At 39.6% G+C, this 19,531-nt stretch overlaps 1 protein-coding gene across 7 annotated transcripts in view; it reads right to left on the bottom strand.

Annotated features, from left to right (window-relative positions):
• Positions 1 to 5,248: 5,248 nt before the first annotated feature.
• LOC146969622 (sodium/potassium/calcium exchanger 2-like) overlaps positions 5,249 to 19,531 on the bottom strand; it is a 41,822-nt gene continuing 27,539 nt past the window's right edge. For 4 of the 7 annotated variants that reach the window (XM_085759945.1, XM_085759946.1, XM_085759947.1 and 1 more), the window contains 6 exons: positions 15,564 to 15,662; positions 13,935 to 14,017; positions 9,174 to 9,308; positions 9,002 to 9,091; positions 7,897 to 8,063; positions 5,249 to 7,372 (listed from right to left, as the gene is read on the bottom strand). In XM_085759945.1, the coding sequence (XP_085616071.1) occupies positions 7,123 to 7,372; positions 7,897 to 8,063; positions 9,002 to 9,091; positions 9,174 to 9,308; positions 13,935 to 14,017; positions 15,564 to 15,662 (824 nt within the window). In that variant the 3' untranslated portion in view covers positions 5,249 to 7,122. Of the gene's footprint in view, positions 7,373 to 7,896; positions 8,064 to 9,001; positions 9,092 to 9,173; positions 9,309 to 13,934; positions 14,018 to 15,563; positions 15,663 to 18,832; positions 18,884 to 19,531 lie in introns of all 7 variants that reach the window. The other 3 variants (XM_085759942.1, XM_085759944.1, XM_085759943.1) reach the window with 1 other exon arrangement.

The following is a 19,531-nucleotide window of genomic DNA, read 5'->3' as shown; positions in this document are numbered from 1 at the left end:
AATTTTAATTTAATTTTAATTTTCGTGTCATGCCACCACTGTGGCCCATCCCCTACGGGATTACAAGACACATTAATGACAAATACAAGAAAAAAAAAAAGACTAGACAGTCCTTCCTGTTGGTATTACCTATACCACACAGGTGTGACACATAAATAAACAATTTAAGATTATTTTCAGTATTCAACTACTGTATATATCGCTCTTCGTCTCATTGCCCAAGCCTTTTCATGAAATAAAGAAAATGCAAATATGTTCAACTGAAAAAGATGTTTTAGCTTCTCAGCATCGTCTAACCACACACATTCGTTATTTGGATCTACCTTACTAAACTATTTTTGTCTTATAGAGTCATAGAAAGGACAGTAGAACACAAAATGAATTTCATACTCCACCTCTTGGATGTCACATAAATTACAAATTCTATCGTCTTCTGCTGCAACATATCTGCCTGCTCTCAATTGAGCACACAGGGATCTTTTCTTTTTAGACAAATTATACAAAACATAGTTTTCTGGGCCAAATACCTGTTTTATTTCACAGTAAGTGCAGCATGTGTGCACTTGATTCTACAAATTACAAAAGAGCGAAATAAACTCATTAAACTAAACCTGTCTGTCTTGGATGAAGTTCACTTCCCCTCCTACTAGCAAGCCGGCAGGTAGGGGCCCCATTAGGGAGAGGTCAGTGTCTGGGGGGGTTTCAAGTTGTGTCATTGATATGGACCAATGTCAGCCATCTCTGGCGGCCCTCATCCAGCTCGGGCCCCTGAGCAATTACCTGGGTTGCCACAATGCAACAATTCTGCTCAGTTGCAAAAACAACTGGCCACAGCGAGAGGTGTGTTAACACATCCTAATTTAAATAATATACATTATCTATTCTTTTAACTATTCTTAAATTTCTTCTTTCCTTTAAATTAAGCATTTAAACACTTGTATCTAGAACAGAAATACATTAAAATGCCTCTTTGTTTTTGTTTTGTTTTTCATTTTATTTTGCTCAGTGATCAATCACCATTGGAATTAATAATAATTTTGCACTGAACATTAATGTAAAAATATGTTAATGTAAAAGATGCACATTTATCACAAAAATAATTTATGTTCCTAAGATAAAATATTTTATTGAAAATTTGAAATACAGAAAGAAGAGCTACTAGAGATAAGAAGTCACCAGAGGTCACCACAGGTCATGAAGTGAGAGTACACACATACAGCCTACCACATAGCCTACTGTTTACAATCCAAACTGGTCAAATCAATGTTGTGTACAAATCTCAGAAATTGTCTTTAAATTGTCAGTAATCAGCAAAGTTGCTCCACCTACGACCTGGACCAGTAGCACTGCAATTGTCATTTGTTTACTACAACCACTACATGCACCAGCGGAAACCAAAAGCAGATCAACGATACAAATAAAAAAGTACTTAATAAGCTTGAGAGAGAAGGTACAGATGAGACATTAGATAAGACAAATGAAAGGAAATTATATTACCAGTAATATTATTATGTAGCACAAGTAACTTATTGATCATGACAATGATATGTGGTACAAGTAGAATTAAATAAATAAATAAATAAATACAATAAAATAATAATAATATCCTGTTTTAGTGTAATATGTTGTATAGTCTGAATGCAGGGAAACCTCTAGGTCTATTTTTCCTATTATTTTATCTTTTTTATATTAAGTTCTCTCATCATTTGCACTTTAAATCCTGATTGATTTTCATTATCTGTATCTAGTCTGATCTGTATAAAGCCGACATGGTTGTTGAGCCACTAACTGTATCATTAAGTGTCTCTGTCATACTGTTTAAAACTTTACAGGACTACATCAGACTTACCGTATTATCATATCTTCCAAACCAAAGCAGTCTATCCACAAATGTTATCCAGGGGTTTGAGAGGAAGAAGTCGTCACGGTGCCACATCAGCGACACTGAGAAAAGTAACTCAGCTGATTTTCCTCATTGTACAGTCAAACTAGTGGGTGTCTCATAATATCAGTGAATTAAACCTCTGATGATTAAGCTTGACTCACTGTAAGTAGGAGAAATCAGACATGTGCTATCAGTTTCCAGTGAAAGGTGACAAGGCGCAGTTAACCAGTGTTGTCTTGAAACAATCCCAATACCTGGGAGGATGAAAGGCACTTCTAGGGAAAGATCAGACATGGATAATTTAGGGAAAGTCTGGTTAGTGCAGAACATGCAGATACAGCTCTTCATCTAGAAGTGATGAGGATGTGCGGGGTAAAAAATTGTTGAATCAAGCAGTGAGAAATACGAAGAAATGTCCGGGTGGAGTTAGCAGGAAAAATCAGGGGATTTCTCTGCCTCTCCAGGAGTTATACAGTACCACAAACAATACTCCAAACAATACCCCTCACTTTGAGGAATTTCATACATGTCTTGTCATGTTTTGAGATACAACCCCAAGTAAAATTTCACCCTCATGCTCTTAACCCCCATTGGTTTCTGTGTCAAAGCATTTTACCAGTGGCCTGATGAGATATGTTTTTTTTTTGTGTTTTTTTTTTAAGTATTTCAGTTTTTACCTTTAACAGCTGATTGGGAGTGCAAACACTGACTGACTTCAGGCCTACATGACACAAGGTTAAAAGGCAATAGGTTTCTGGCATCTGCTTTACCTTGGAAAAAACCCCTCTGTTATCTCACAACATCCAATCCATGACATTTGACAAAAACCAAAACAAAAAACAGGACTTTACTGTATGCTCACAATCAACTGGGGGATTTTGACTCACGTAAATACTTCCAGTTAATTTTAAGGAAACAAAACAATAGTCGTAGGCGAAGAGGGAAAACCATGAGACACAATTCTATGGAAAGACCAAAGTAGAAAGCAGTGAAACTCCTGGAGGACACATGTCGATGGTGAATAATAAGAACCACGTCATAGTGATGATTGCATCATTACTGCTCTTCGTCACATTGAAGTATCGGGGTTTGATCTCAAGAGGGCGCCCTATTCCACCACTCATCTTCATGCATTCAGGAAAGAACTGCGTGTAAGATAAGGATATAGATCTCTGCCAACATAAATAGAAGTAACACAATATGGAGGATGTTTTCTTTCTAATGATATCTCTTCTGATCGCTGTCTGAGGTGAAACTACCCATGATCTCAGGTGATGATGACTATCTAATCTGAAATTGAAGAAATCTCACTTGTCGGGCCTTGTTTATTTTCTTCTATTGGATTTTCACTAGAATTCACCATGAGAACTGAGAGCTGCTAGAGACAGTGGAGACATGTGGGTATGTTTAAGTTCATTCCTATGAAAAGATTCAAAGAGCAGAAGATTTAGCCAAGATTTAGCTAAGTGGGTGTCCTGTGCGTGTTGGTTCTGACTACACACACTTTTTGTCCATGTACTGTTCCAGTGTGCCTGTGTTTTAATCTTTACTACCAGTGGAAATAGTCTGATACACAATTAAATGCTAAAATAGATGAGACAAATGAAAGTGCAACATTCATTTAGCAGCTTCAAGAAGGCTGTTTACCCTTTATAGATGGTAGATGATACTCCAGTCCACAGATGTGGTGGCTTTTAAGTGTTTGTTAATGGATCTATAAATTATAACTGCTCATGCACACTAAAACACTTATCACATGTGAAATTAAAATTATTTCCCATTATACATTATACAGTAGACTATATAGTATAATTGTTATTGTATCAGATTACACCTGAGGAAATTATAGCTGTTAATAGATATATACACTTATATATTTACAAAAACATTTTTACAAATGTGGGCACCTGGTATAGCCTTAACAACAGTTTAACCCCCCCATTCAGAAATACTACATAGGGAGATTAAAGATGGCAAAACTGTAAACAATATATTCTTATGTATGAGTACTGACAGTGATGTAAAACCAGTAAACACCTTGTTGCATATTTGAATTATCATCTTTATTTGTTTTATTATATACTTTGTGTTTTTACATAAAGAGACATATTTCTTTTACACATATAGATTATATGGTTAATTTGTATCTGTATATATGTACACCTTAAATAAATCTTACATTAACACCAAGAAAATAAAACATTTACAGTGCAAGAATGTTCATTAGTGGTCAACTTTCATGGTGGCTTACCCTGGAAACCACTTTCGATGCCAAGCTTGCGTGCCAACCCCCGCTCTCTTTCTTTGCTTTTTGGATTTTCATTCTCACCATTCATACGCTCACACAAATAAACATTGTGGGAACTGTGGAGAAAGAAAATAGATATTTAGGAATGGAAGTGCATAGCTAGTAGTATGCACGTGTGACTGTAGTAGTATAAGTGATATTTTGGTTAATGTGCTTATTCACTTTCTTGAGTTAGATGAAAAGATTTACACCACTGTCGCGAGCTGCTTCATATCTACTGTACAGTCGTGAGTGGTATCCTCTCCCCACACCTGTGGCAACCAAGTGAATAAATGCATTTCCTAAAATGTTAAACTGTTGTTACAAAGAGAGGGGCAGGTAGAGACTAAAGGTTCAGGAGAGTGTGTGGGCACAATGAATATGAGTCACCATAGAGTGAAAATTGAATCTTTGAATCTTGGTTTTGGAAATGTACAATATGAGAGCACACTCCACACAGCAAGTTAACATGCCAGTTTGCTTTGTCAGAAACCACTGTGGCTATATCACTACTGTAAGTCCTACACGTGTTGAATCCATGGAGGCAATGTGGTGTTTCAAGCCTATGTTTTCTTCCCGGAAACTGAACTGAACTGAACAGGCATGTTCAGTTTAATGTATGCTAATCAGATGTTGAGTGGTCTAAAAATAAATGCTCTTGTTTTGCATCAGTAATATCATAATAAGGGGCAACCAGTATACTGTATCAATGTCTGTTTCCATCCACTATTGCAAAAAAAAAAGGAAAATAAATAAAAGTGAATGAAATACATGTGTGGACTATTTGGTTATTGCAAAAAACAGGACTTTGTATTTACAAAGCAAAACCAGTGAGTTCTTGGTGTTCTTCTCTGAATCGATGCATAAAAGTGAAGCTCAGCTGTACAGTCAGTGGGTAACCAGCCCATATCCCTTGCATGCAGTTTTCCTCACACATTCGGAGAATCTATTTACTATTATATTACAGTTAATTCCTAATAAGCTGCTGTACAGTGGCTGTGTTGAGGTAAAGCGAGTGTTTGTGGCCAGCTCTAACAGGAAGGGGCTGTAGGTCAGTTTTAGGAGAATTAGTCCTGTTGTTTTTTTTGTTTTTTGTTTTTTTTACGCTTGTGGGGGTTTTGGACCACGATAGACAAGGGAGACAGTGGGGGACAGACGCATGGAGGGGGTGCAATTCTCAACTGTGACACACGGTATATTGCTGTTAAATCTGTGGTTTCCACATTCTATGTAGCTTAAAGAGAGATTGTGATTATGATTTCTAGTTCCAGTATAAAACACACACTGGTGTATATTATTTTTTTGCAATTAGTTGCAAAATACTGGTAGTATAACCTCTATTTATAGATTAATTGAAGGAATGGTCATTGTGTGATGACTTCAAACGCAGTTTGCACACATGCACACAAAAGCACCTTTGATTTGAAAAGAAATTGCACAAGTTTGATAGATATCATCGACTATACATGTTGACATTTTCTACATAGAGACTGAGCACGGGTTTGCATTAAGAAGTAATGAAACATGTTTGAAAACATTTTGGTATACAACCTCTTAAATGTTGATTGGTATTATTCACCTCCAAGTGTTTTTTAACATGCAGTTGACTCCTTGAATCTACTACCCCAGGAGCTTGACTAGCCGGTGAGTTGAGCCCAGTTCTACTGTGAACAAAGCACTACACATTGACTAATCTAAATCAACCATGACGCTTTAACACTGTTAAGTTCTTTTCAAATGTATTATTTTGACATTGACTTCATTATGGAACTTTAATGAGCCATACATTACTCATGCTTTTTTTCCTCAACCAGTGAAAGATATTGAAGGCTAGCATATATTTTGAGGCTAAACTTCAGTTAGGCTGCTTTTTTTCTTACCATTATCAGTCGGTGCATGTGAAGCATGAAAACGTCTGTACAATTAGAAGATGTGTTCAGTGGCAAAAGAAAAAAAAAAAAGAGGAGCAGATTGTCAAGAGGACTCTACACCAACTAATACTGCTACAGTACATCTAATGCTACTTTTTTATATTAAATGAAAATGAATCCAAAAATTAAAAAAAAGGAAAAAAGAATCCTTTGAAGAAACATTCAGCGGTGAAAAAACTGGCAGCGGAGAGGGGAAGTTTAAACCCGTCACTCAGACTGGGCACAGATGAATTCACAGAAAAAAAAAAGAAAAAAAGAAACAACACCGAATAATTTTTCAGCCCAGCCAGAGTCTTTCAAGAACGGTGATCCCTTGTTGCTCAGATGCGAAGCTCACAGGAGAATCTTTTTCGCTCAATATTGTCAGACAGGAAACAGGTTGGGAACAAAATCTTCATCCACACAGTGTGCCTTTCCCTCGGCTGCAAATTCCTCTTCGCTCTTGGCGACAGTATCTGAGTCTGTTGAACTAGTTCAAATATGCTTTAATATGCTCGCAATTTCAGTTCAGTCACTGCATTTATTAGAGTTTTATTCAGTGTATCTTAAGGTTTGTTTGTTTTTTTACCCCCCAACGTTCACAGGAGGTCATCATCATCCTCAACCTGGAGTAGTCTTGATTTCAGCTCTTCTAGTGACACTAATGGCATGCATAATGTTTCTATATTTGGCTGATAACACCTATAACTCCCCTCACCTGCCAGTTAAATAATAATCATAAATTAAAAATCCACTCAGGTTTGGCCTAAGCTTCTCCAGCCAAACCAAAGTCTTGTGCCCTTATTGGTTTAACTGCTCCCCGCCACCACCTGCTCACTGAAAACATTGGTAGATTCCTCTTTTTTTCTATTTTTCATATTTTTCTATTTTTCTTTCGTCCAGATCTTCTTTTATTCCTGGGTTGAAGGATCACAAAGGTCAGGTGAGAGCGATGGCAGACGATAAGGATGGTTGAAGTAGTGGTGGTGGTGGTGGTGGTGACAAGGGAGAGGAAAGAGGAAGTAGGTACTCAAAGGCCCTCAGACGGTGACCGGACAGGAAATGGCCTTGTCCTCCAGCAAGACGCTGACCACTAGGAAGACAAAGTACAGCATGAACATGATGAAGCCGAGCAGCTTGCTCATCCGCCATTTGCAGGCGGCGATGGAGATGATGACGAAGATGAGCATGAGGAAGAGGAGCACGATGGCGCAGAAGAGGCCGTTGGAGCTGACTTTCACCGGGCTCATGCCGTTGAAGAAGGACCAGAGGAGCCAGGGGAACGGCAGTCTGCAAATGCACAAACACATTTTTTAACCATTCAGCAACGTACATACCCGTCAGCTGCCAACAACTGCTCTCTCTTAAGTGTCAATACATCACTATATATTATATTAAGACATTGTTTTCTGGTTTATCACTAGAGAATTATCTAATGTGCAAATTATATTACACAGAATGGGACCACAAGAGATCTGTCATTCAGAGAAAACCAAATCAAAGAGCAAATTGGAAGCTGAGTACCATGTTTGTGCTGAGCTACAACAGTCTGATTTCTCACATTGCTGCACTGACAAAGCAGGATTTACTGCTGGGTCTATCTTTGGAATCAAAAACCAAAACAAATGGTCTTATGGTTTATAACTAAGGCACTATATAGCCAGATCATTCATAACTTATCTATCATGCTGCATATGATGCTGTTCTGAGTGCAGACAAAGTAAAAACTGTCCCTCTGTCTCAGTGATTCCTTTAAAAACTACAAATCAAACATTCAGCCATAACCGGGCTCAGAACATGCTCGGATGGCGCACCCAACAGTGATGTCGAAGATGTTGGAGCCTACGGAGCTGGATACAGCCATATCACCCAGCCCCTTGCGTGCCACGATAACACTGGTGATGAGGTCAGGGATGGAGGTTCCAGCTGCTAATATAGTCAGGCCCATAATCTCCTCCGTAATCCCAATGGTCTCTCCAACCTGCAAAAAAGGAAAAAAAAAAAGGAAACTAAGCTTTGGGGTAAATAAAACCTAATCTTTTGTTCTGGCTATTTTTAATTTTCTTGTGAAGCTTGGGAGCTGATGGAGGTGACAAACGTACAGATCTGACAGTCTCTCTGTTTTGAATAAGACAGTTGTAGTTATTTATGAGTGGTTTCATTTTCAATGTCAAAGACAGGAAATCAGGAGAAAACGTGGCTGCGTTTACAATACCATCATGTCCTTAAGAAGTAACATCGTATAAGAAAGAAGCATAGATTATTTTTAGATATAGGCCTGTTATTGGCCAAACGAGCCGTTGCATTAGCTTGGAAAGAGGTGGATAGACCAAGGATAGGTAAATGGCTTTCTGAATTAACAGCAACCCTGCCCTTAGAAAAAATTACGTATGCAGTTAAGGGTAAGCAATCTATTTTTGATAACATCTGGGGCCCCTTTAGAAACTTTCTTTCAAATAAAGACTTGTCCGGTTTGGTGGACACACCTGGGGATGACCCATAAGTAGCCCTCTGCAGCTCATTTGGAAAAATGTTTACTGTCTGGTGTGGATTGACCACTTTCTGATTTATGTGCAGTGCACACAGGTGAATATGAACAGTGTATGGTTGGTTTTGTACTTATTCTCCCCCATTTGTATTTGTATTCTTTTTTTATTTTTTATTATTTATTTATTATTTATTTACTTATGTAGTATGTGTATTATTATTTTATTGTGTATTTAAGTTCCTTTCTTTCGTTAGTGATTTATATTTATCATTTGTGTTGTGTTGTTATGTCTTGATTGTGAATTGAACACATGGGTTCTATACGGTTTGGGGCACAGTTTGGAGTCCCAGTAGTTAGATGTATATGTATGTGTTATTATGTCTGAAAACAAATAAAGATATTGTTGGAAAAAAAAAGAAGTAACATCGTACCTGGTGAGCCCACCACACCATCAGGTATGAGAAGGCTGCAATCCAGCAGATGGCTCCCAAGAAGGTGATGGGGAAGAATTTCTTTGACGACTGAAAGACGAGACAGAAAGTAAATTCAGCGGGGAACGCACACTCGGACACCCAGATAAAACCAGTGACACACAACACACACCTGTTTCCTGACATCAGGCAGCGTTAGCCACAGGGGGAGGACGATAGGCATGATGAGGAGGTAGGTGAAGCGCTTGCGGGCGGATTCTGGCCAGGACAGGCTCAGAGGCTGGTCCTCCTCCTCCTCATCCTCAGCCTGAGAGGAGGCAGCCAGGGAAAAAAGGAGGACAGGATATAAAGGTTACAAAGATTCATCAGAACATGAACTTTTAGTTATTTTAGGCCCGGGTGTCATGTATAAGTGTCTACACAATTTGATTTACCATATTGGACAAAATATCCATTTGAGGCAAAGCACTGAGCACCACTACGCTGAGTCATGCTTTTTGTGTGTACCTACAAGACTGTCTGAAAAATTCATTACGATCCAAGTGTCTGTTTAGCTTGATAAGTCGTCCCACTGGGATACACCTCTCCACAGCAGCTATTCAGAGAGTCAGGCAGCAAGAGCTCTTCTAGGGAGAGAAGGCAGCACAGAGGTCTGCAGAAATTGATGGCAGGGCCTAGTTGTGCACGTGCCTTTGCTGTGCTGTGACCTTAAGACAGAGGAGTCTGATGACTGTGATTTGGGAGATTGCACCGAGCCTGAAGGGCTCTGCCTCTCCAGTCATCAGGGGCTCATCACTACTGACGGCTGATTCTGGCTGCACCGGCAGACCCCCAGGGTCTGATCGGGCCTGCCACTGGAATGCCAAGCGAGCCAAAGACTGTCACATCACTGGATCAGACTCAAAAGCTGTCACAGGGTAAGGCAGACGGGAAGAGAACCAAATTATCTTTTCATTCACCTGTTTGACTTTGTGCCTACTTATGCAAAAGCAGACTAATCTTTAATGGCGCAACAAACAAAGCCTACTGAGAGTGGAAAGACGTCTTGGGTCCCTTTGTATCCAATTATACAGGATGCTAAGGAGCCGTGGGGACGTGCGGAGAACAGGTCCACACATGCAAATCTCAGCAGAACACACTGATGACCTAGAACCAGTCTCTTGTCCTTTTAAGAGTGACGTTAGCAAAGCGAGAAAAAACAAAACAAGCAGCAAAACAGAGCAAAAGACATACAGTAGGAGGAAAACAAAAAGTCACACAGATGTTGATAACAGATGTTGTAAATAATCATTTTATCAAGAACATTATTTAAGTCTTAACAGCTTTCATTGTGACAGCAAAGCCCAGAGAGTAAAATACATTCTTCAAGGCTACTGCACGAGTCATGAATTATATGGAGCTTATCCTGCTGTGACAGATACTGCTGTTGAGTATTGCCTGGTAACCTTGGTAATCAGAGCTGCCAAACAAAAGACAGTGCATGCATCACTTATGTTCAGCATCCTGATCTCTCCTCCTCTCCATATCCAGATGGCTGCATTGTTGTCTGTTAAGAGGCCCAAAACCTGAGGCTTTGTGAAGATCGATTCTGAACCTAATTCAGTGCGTAAAGATATGAGGTTTTTATTAGTGTTACTACTTCCTGACTCAGATATGAATGACAACAAAAGCTTCTTATAGCAGGAAAAGCTGCATTATACTGCAGTTTGCCCTGCAGCTCTGTCATGCATATTGGGGCTGCACGCAGGTGAGTCGAGGTGTTTCAGGCCTAAACCACACACCATCGGTCTATTTATGTTGTCTATTTATTTATGATCTGCTTTACTTGCTTTCTGTGCTAAAATATCCCATAGAGCTGGTGCTCTCTCCTCCGACTTGGTTCCCAAATGCCAGCCCCTTGGGGGCGCTTCCTGCCCTGTGGTGCCTCAGTTGGCAACAGTGCCAACTCCAAGCTTAAAGGCACTGACTTTTACCAGGCACCACAGAGCTGCAAGGGGAGGCGTGACATTTGCTTTATTTTTTATTTTTTCCTCCCTGACGGAAACGTTTATACCAGCACCTGGTGTGAGGCAACAATGTGACAAGTGGTACAAATGGCTAAAAAAAATGTCCAAAGATGGAGGCAGATAACCTGAAGTCACCTTTTAGTAACATGGAATGGACAGAAGCAGCTACCTGTCAAAAATTACATAAATTATACACTTTCTCAGTATGTCTATGCTGGTCACGCAGCAGTGAGGTGAGCTGAGGCCATGTTGCTCTAGGATTCACACAATTAACAGTTGGATCCTTTAAGTATTTGTCTTTGTGGAAAAAAATATGAACTGTATCATTCGAACTTGACTTGTCACTTGTCTTTTCATAGTTTAACTATTTTCTGATAGACTTGTCACATTTTTCTCATGACAGTTTCATCTTTTTTTACTTTATTCAGTTTTTGGCTCCATCTGCATGTGAAATTCTCCTGCCATTTACTAAAAGAAAAGCAAACACATAAAAGAGGGATAAACACATCATACACACGTTTTCAAATCCGGGAGGATGAGTCATAAGACCCTGTCAGTTACGATTTCCTTTAGTTTCCCAGTATGTTATTTAAAGGAATGATTACAGGAGCTTTACACTCTCATAAATATTCAAAATGTGTGTTGAAAGGGAATTTTGCTGTGAGTCACAGACTGAATGTGCTCATCATTCACTTATATTAAAAATAAACCCTTTAATTTCTGCAGTTTTGGGAAATATGACAATATACGATCATTTCTCTAAGCACAGCTCTCAGGGGTTTTAACAACGAAAAAATGGAGCTGGAAAATTGTGCTGGAAGTCTGCTGCAGATTTTAATTTGACCTTAACTATCCCCTTATTCCCCAATCTTGGTTGCCAAGGCATCCAGGAGGAATTGAACAATTAGTATGACGGGGCCTCTGGCGGCATATAAAGGTGTGAGCTGTTTCCAGCTACTTCCTGGCTGACACAGACAGGTGCACTGTGGGACAGACCTCTAAAAATAGCATTGAGTGAGAATTTGGCATGCCAATAAGCATTCAGCTCTTCCAAATTCTGTGAATCACCACCTGAAAAAGGTGTTTCTCTGTTCCATCTATCTGGTTTTCCACTTTCACCTCTTGGAGCAAGTCTAAAAATGGTCTGCATTGCTTTGTTTTTACAGACACAAATATTTTCAGCTTCAGGGGAGTGATGACACTTTTATCAGAAAAGACTATTATTAACATAAGATGTGAGATCAATCTGAAAACAACTCGGTGCAGTGGAATAGATCAATACACACATGGCCATGTTGCAAGTCAGAACTCGTCTTTAGCTGTTTCTTGTGAACGCTATTCTGAGATCCTCCTATATGGGTTCACAGGTTTGTATTTATAGACCACTGTGTCTATAGAGCGCTGTAGGTTAGTCAGGAGGAGAGCTGGATGTCAAAGTGCTGGAGTAAATCTGCAGTATAACAGAGTAAGTGCACAAAGGTTTTACTCTGAAGAATTTTTGGTTCTGACAACAGAGTGTACTAGAAAAATCCTATTCATAGACTGGGCTTTGATTCAAAGGTGGGTCATGCACCTTTAAAACTGGTCCCTGTAGAATTGTGGAGGCCTTTGTATAAAAAGCTACTGGCCACATTATTTTCAAAACCTTCACAAGTTCCTGCAACACAAGATCGTGTGAATAAGGAATAATAATATAGAGTAGTAGCTTGAATTGAGGCAAATGGTATCAGCCTATGAACTTAGTTTTGGGCCTTGAGGAAGTATCATTGTGAAAATCTTGTTCCCTATAACAGCACTTCCCAGCCATTAAACTTCCACTTATATTCATTACAAGGGAAAAAAGGTGTCACCTGATTAACAATAAACAACATAAAGACATTTGTGCTGATAACTGATGTATGGATTCTTGCGTTATGGCGAGGTCACAGTGACCTTGACCTTTGACCTCCAAAACCTTATCAGTTCATCCTTTTGTCCAACGTTTGTGCTAATATTGATGGAAGTGAAAGAGGAGGAAATTCCTTTCAGGCATTAAACAGATATATCTTTTTCACACAGCCATAACGTTGTTGAGAGAGGTCACCGTGACCTTCAGCTTTGACCACCAAAATGTGATGAGCAAAGGAGGCAAAACCCACTTGACTGATGCATCTATGTATAATTGACCATCTATTACTGACCAATAATTAAAATTAAATCACAGCAGAAAAATGATTGTTGACTGTACACAGTACTTGAAACTACATTATGTCAGACCTGAAGATTTAAAATGCTACTTTTCACCCTGTGGCAGGGTCCTGTTTGTCTCGGGGTTATTCTAGGTCGTGGCATTGTAACGAGTGAGAATGACCACCACGCCTGCTGCTCTCTGCTGCCTTCTCAGTGTGCCACTTTGAATCGCTGCCCTCTTGCCTCAGGACCGTCTGCTGGCCCGGCAGGTCGCTGCGTCCCACCCTCATCGCTCATGCCGGCACGACAGCTTCAGGTGCCGTTCTGAGACTGTGTGTGCCTGGCTGTACGTCAAAGGCCGTGTGTGTTTGTGTTGGGCCATGTGGGCGAGTGTGTCTGTTTCGAGCGCCCAGCGGCAGGGAGCAGCAGGTGAGTGAGGAGTGTGATTACAGAACTCAGTGGGAGTAGGCGGCTCTTTGGCAGGTCTGGCTGAAGATGGAGGAATTTGCCCCGGTGCATGCTGGGAAATTATCAGCAGTAGTGACCTGTGCCATAGTCAGCACAACCTTTGCATCAATCACACTCAAGGTGAAACACAGACACAGATGAGAGCCATAAAAAATTCATAAATGCCTCTGACTTCGATATCAGTCCCTCAGTTGTGTTGCCTTCTCACAACAACCCCATTTGTTGTTGGATATTTTGGGTTGAAAACAGAAAGCATGGAGTGTACGTGTTCCTGTCTAATGATTCCTTACCGTCTCCCCTTCTTGCCCTGCTGTTCCATTCATGGGCGGTGTCACTTCCACTTCCACACTGGAGCTGTTAGGAAGGTTCTTATCTGTGGGACATTTGAAAAATAATTAAAACGAAAAGCATTTAGAGGAATTTGCTCCAAATAGACATGAGAGTGTTAGTTATCAAGACGTGCAGCAGTTGAGCACTTAACACATATCAACCCTCTGGACACCCTCTCAAAATACTTTACTTTTATGTTTCACTTTATTATTTTATTCATTAATTGAGTAATTTAGTGACTGGATACAGTCTGTTATTATGATTTTGCTAAATTTAGTAACTATTAATGGAAACATTCTGCGCTGAAGGAGTGCACATCATGCCTGTTCCATTCACATTTGTAATGAGTTGTAACAAAATAAAGATATGACAAAATGAGCAATATCCATGATTGGAGGTTCTTTTTTTTTTTTTTTTTTAAATTGCATCTGATGATCAGAACATGTCTGAGTGTGAAGGTTCATGTCTGAGGCTTACCATCATCCCTCTCACTCATCATTTCTGGTGGCTGATATGACTCCATTTCATTTGAGGCCAGACTTAGTTAACAGCCCTTATTAAAATACAAAGAGCCGCAAGCCATGTAATCAGGTGATAAAACTATAATTGCCATGGAAATTGCCTTAATCCGAGTGTGGTTGTCACACAATTAGAAAGATTCACAGGTAGATAATGTGACTCCATACAACTATCATCCAACACATGGCCTCACTCCTTTGCTTTGGATGCTGCGATATTACAGATAATATGGGATATGAATCTAATCACATGAATAGACTACACTATTCTGACAGCAGATCTTTTAAAATCAAGATATGTGAGGTCTGAAAGACCAGTTATGCCTTTTGATTAAGATGGTAATATGTTAATATGGTTCCGTTAGCATAATTTGGCCTTGTTGATAAACATCTATGTCTCGCTTTGATTTGGCTGCTCTGGCTACGCTGTTGCCATGAAAGAGCTTCCTCTGGCCCCCTGTGTATCCTTTGGTCCAGTCCTCTTTGAAGTGAAAAACACATAAATAACACTTGCCAGTGACTGTGATTGATTTAAATACTGCTTGAAGACAACACTTGCAATCAATTTGGCTGTTCTTGATAATGTCATGCTTGTTGAACACTGGATGTGATGCTCATTAACTATTTTAGTCGACAAACTAAACCACTAATATAAGGAATATTAAGCCAGGTAATGCCTCGCCATTAACTTTTATCATCTGGAAACTGATCTCTGTGAATAATAATCTAATATTTAATTAAGAGGACAGTTTATCATTTTAGATTATATTAATTAAGGGCTTCTGGAAACAAAATCAACTTCTGTCTTTTGTTTCACACTTCAGTTTAACATAGTATGTGTTAATTAGTGCTGCTTAGTTGTGTTTCCTTTACACGGTTTCCCCCTGTATCTTCTCTGTGTCTCTATGCTATATTAACTAACTGGCTGCTGGTGGGATCTTCATATACAAAGTACAGACACAATGCAGGTATTAATCATCCAACCCTCAGCAATAAAGCAAATACTTCCCCAAAAAGTCAAACTATTCCCTTTACATCTGAGTAACATAAATGTAGCCAAGAGCTCTGTACCTGAACGGCTTGCGACTCCATTGGCCTTCTCGCTGTCCTCCACTTGGCATTTCTTTTTGGCGATCTTGTGAAGGATGGATGCCTTCTCTCGAAATTTACCTGCAAAAGAATCGCCACAGTGGTCAAACAAGGAAGAAAGTGCTCCACACCGCAGCATCTCAAGGCCTCATCCCGGTCAGAGCTCCTTCGCTGTCACCTTTGACCCCAGAGAGGTCACATTTCAAAAAGCACAGAACAGGCGGGGCACTGGCTGTACACAAAACTGCCATTCAAACAAAATCAACAGTCAATATGACATAGCATATCATATATTGATGATCCTGCAATGTCCTGGTCCTTGGTGGAGGCAAAGCCAGCAGGGAGAGGATCTCTTGTGAAGAGATCTGCCTTCTGGAGGTCAGATACACTCCTGTTCTTGTGCAGTTCTCAGATCAAAAGCTCACAAGAGATGTCAGAAGGTAGCAGGGAACTAAAAGCACTCGGTGGTTTAGCTGCGAACTGCATATAAAACATCATACACAAATTAAAACAGTTAATCGATAGCTGGAATTCATGTGTTTAATCGTTAGTGTATTTTATGAACTTGTTTAGCTTCATAAACCTCATCTGTTTTATGGCACATTAGCTGTATGCAAAGCCTCAGGAACAAAAACACTGTAGTTTTCAGAACTTCCGTCATGAGAGATGATTCTGTGATGCAGTACACTGAACTGAAACCAGTCATCAATTGAACAACACAACATTGTGGTTTACATAAGCGGCGTGCCCTTTTGACATTATAAATAAAAGCACACGCATGGCAATAGTGTCCTTGTTGCAATGACTAGCAATGACTGGCTAGTGGCTTGTGGTACAAGGACTGTCGGTGAAATCCCCCAACAACACAAACAACAATAGGATACGGAGACAAGAAGAAACATCAATCAAAATGAACCAAAATCATCTAGTGCAGATTTTCAAGTTTCCTTGTGATGTATATTAGATTCTAAGATTTGCGGACTGTGCAGGTTGGACAATTGCAGCAGTTGTAACTATTAAGGGTGTTTTCATTTAACATTTAACAGTGTCAGAAATTCTGACTCATCTATCAAGTTCTTTTGTTGTAAAGCCTTGTGCACATCATTAACCCCATTACCGTCATATATCCATATTTAATTTCACTCACTTCCTGTGCGTGTCAGTCTTTGCATGTCCTGCCTAGTCCCAATCAGTCCACTGCAATCAATCTGAAAGATTTTTTTTTTTTTTTTTTTTTTCATTTTTAGAGGGCATGGCTGATTTGTCAGTGCTTGACACAGTGACGCATCAATACATACTCCACCCAGCCATGTCAACACTGTCTGTGACCTTCTGGCAAAATCATTAACCACCCCAAGTCACTGCCGGCCTTCCTCCCGCCTCCTCTTTCTCACTCTACATTTCTCCATGGCTTGGATTTTTCTCACTCATCTATCTTAGACAAACGCCATCTTTCTCTCACTTTGTCTTCTTGTTGTTGTGTAACGAGCAGCCCCTCCCCACTCCCCTCTCTTTTTCACACACACATGCACGCACGCACACACACACAAGCACACACTGTACTGTACATTTTCACGAGACGTCTTCACAGGCTCCACTGCCTGGACATCACTCACCTTCAGTGGCCATTGTCAGTTAGTTGTGTGTGGTCGTGTGTTGAATGTGGGTGTACACTAGGTTTGGGCTTTCTGCTGTTGGCAAGTCTTAAGTGCTGAAGAAACCCATCCGATGAAGTTTCAACTAGCTGTGAAAAAATATCTACAAAGACCCAACAGCCTAAGGCAGAGCTCATTTTACCCATTCTCACCAACGACAATATGGAGTATTTACCCAAGCCTATAAGCTTAAATCTATAATTATAAGTAGTATAAGTATAAGTATAATTAACAATTTAATACATTTAGATGTGTGATTTTAAAATTAACACATCAACACCATTTCACTGTTCTACTAGACCAGGAACGAACCTGCTAAGCTAGTTAGCTTTAGCCTGAGTTTGGACATTTTTCTTTCTCCATTTTGCCTCACTTTGTTTTTTAATTTGTAGACTAGCAGACTTGGTAATCAAAAATTTTTAAAAGTTTAAAGTTTTAGCTTTAACTAAGGCTAGCCATGGAAAGTATTAACTCATTAACTAATCAAGTATTAGCTCCTGTGTTTTGCCTCGGGCATGGTTTGAAATGTCATAATGTTTTAGTTGTAAGGGCAAAATAAAAGGGAAGAAGCTCATCACAACCTCACAGGTGCATTAATCAAAGTCAGCACCTAAAAAAAGGCACAAATGCTTCCATTCAAAGAAAAACTTTAACGTTAAAAAAACCCAAAAAACAATTAACATCACATTTTTCTTGATTAAGTGGCTGTGTTGAGTCTGTGCAGCATTGTAAAAAAAAAAATCCTGCCATTTTAGGTGCCAACATTGTCAAAACCACACAATTTGCATAATGATGAAGCAATTGCAGAGTCTTTAAGAATAACCAAGTCCAGCCCTTCCCTTGCCGTCTTAGCTGCTCATTTTCCCTGTCAGCTCTGCCTGTTACACAACCACTGGGTGGATGAGTCACTCCAGTTTGCCAAATTCAGCAGCGTAAGTCTTACGTGTGTGCACCCGCTGCTGGTGCAAGTGGAACCTCCAAGTGAGCGCTGAGGCATGAATGATGTATTTCTCTGAGACGCAGATGGGTAAGAGGGCCAAAGAAAGGAAGCAAAAACAGAAAAAAGGAATAACTTGTGCCTTGAGTTTTCTCAGTGTGGAGGCGTGGGGCAGGGATGGTATGCTTTGCATCTGTCTGTGTGTGGTTTTACCAGCCAGCATAAAGGAGAGTAAATGTCTTATAATTTGACCAAAAATCCAAAGAAGCAGTGGTGGAAGAATCAACATTATTTTTTTTTCAAAAATATCTTGTTAGTAAATTGAATAAAAATCCATAAAAAACACTACACACAGTAACACACAATATGTATGTACATATTCTGAGGGCTGAAATAAAAATAAAATAAAATAAAATAAAAATGAGAGCACAACGTAAATCTTTTTTAAAAAATGGTATGATTTGCACTTATGTCAGTGAAATCTCGGAGAGGTTATCAAAATCAAAAACAAAACAAAACATAAGTGTGCAAATTGTATGTTACAAGCCAACCAATAAAATGGGGTTAGGGTGCCGTTTCATGATCGAGATGGAGAAAAACCAAAAAGGGATGACGGAGGCTGACTCAAAGAATCAAGTAGTGAAAACTTTTAGGCTTACCTTCCTCAGTCATTGAGTGATAATATTTTAGTTTCCCATAAGTCCCAAGCTCTACAACATCACAGCAAAAGACAAGGGTAAGGCAACGGACACACAGAGAAAAGGAAAAGAGTGAACATGACAGAACAAAGACAGGTCTGCTGGTTCTACATCACATACTGTACAAACACTCACACAGGCACAAGGTGACACACAGAAAGACGGAGTCTCTCAGAGTCATCACGGCAGAAGTGCAAAACAAAGCAGCAAGGATTGAATTACAAGTACAAATACATTATAGTCTTACAGTAATTCAGTCTGATAAAGAGTCTGCCAATGGCACAGGCTCCAACTAGTAAAGAGGATTTGCGAGAAAGGGGGAGGGGAGGGGGCGGTTGATACACTACTATTAAAAACAACAACAACACCAACAATAAAATAAAAAGGTTCATACAATGGTATATTCAAAAACAAATAGAACAGGAAAGTCAGAAGAATATTTACTGGGTCAACATGCAACAAAATGATGAGTCCTCCTCTCCTCTGCACGCAAGCTTATTCAAAGGCTTGATGAGTCAACATTTTATTTCCACAATGAAACCCAAACAATTAATTCGATTCCCTTACTGTAGCAGTTCTTCGCGCTACAGCAAATAGAAAGTCAGCACATCTGCATGATGAATTAGCCAGGAATTCAAACCTGCAGCAACAGCTGAACAT

Source organism: Trachurus japonicus, chromosome 18 (genome assembly GCF_045865225.1).
Source record: "Trachurus japonicus isolate A0001 chromosome 18, Traja_1.0".
Lineage (NCBI taxonomy): Eukaryota > Metazoa > Chordata > Actinopteri > Carangiformes > Carangidae > Trachurus > Trachurus japonicus.
This window is presented reverse-complemented; position numbering and strand designations above follow the sequence as displayed.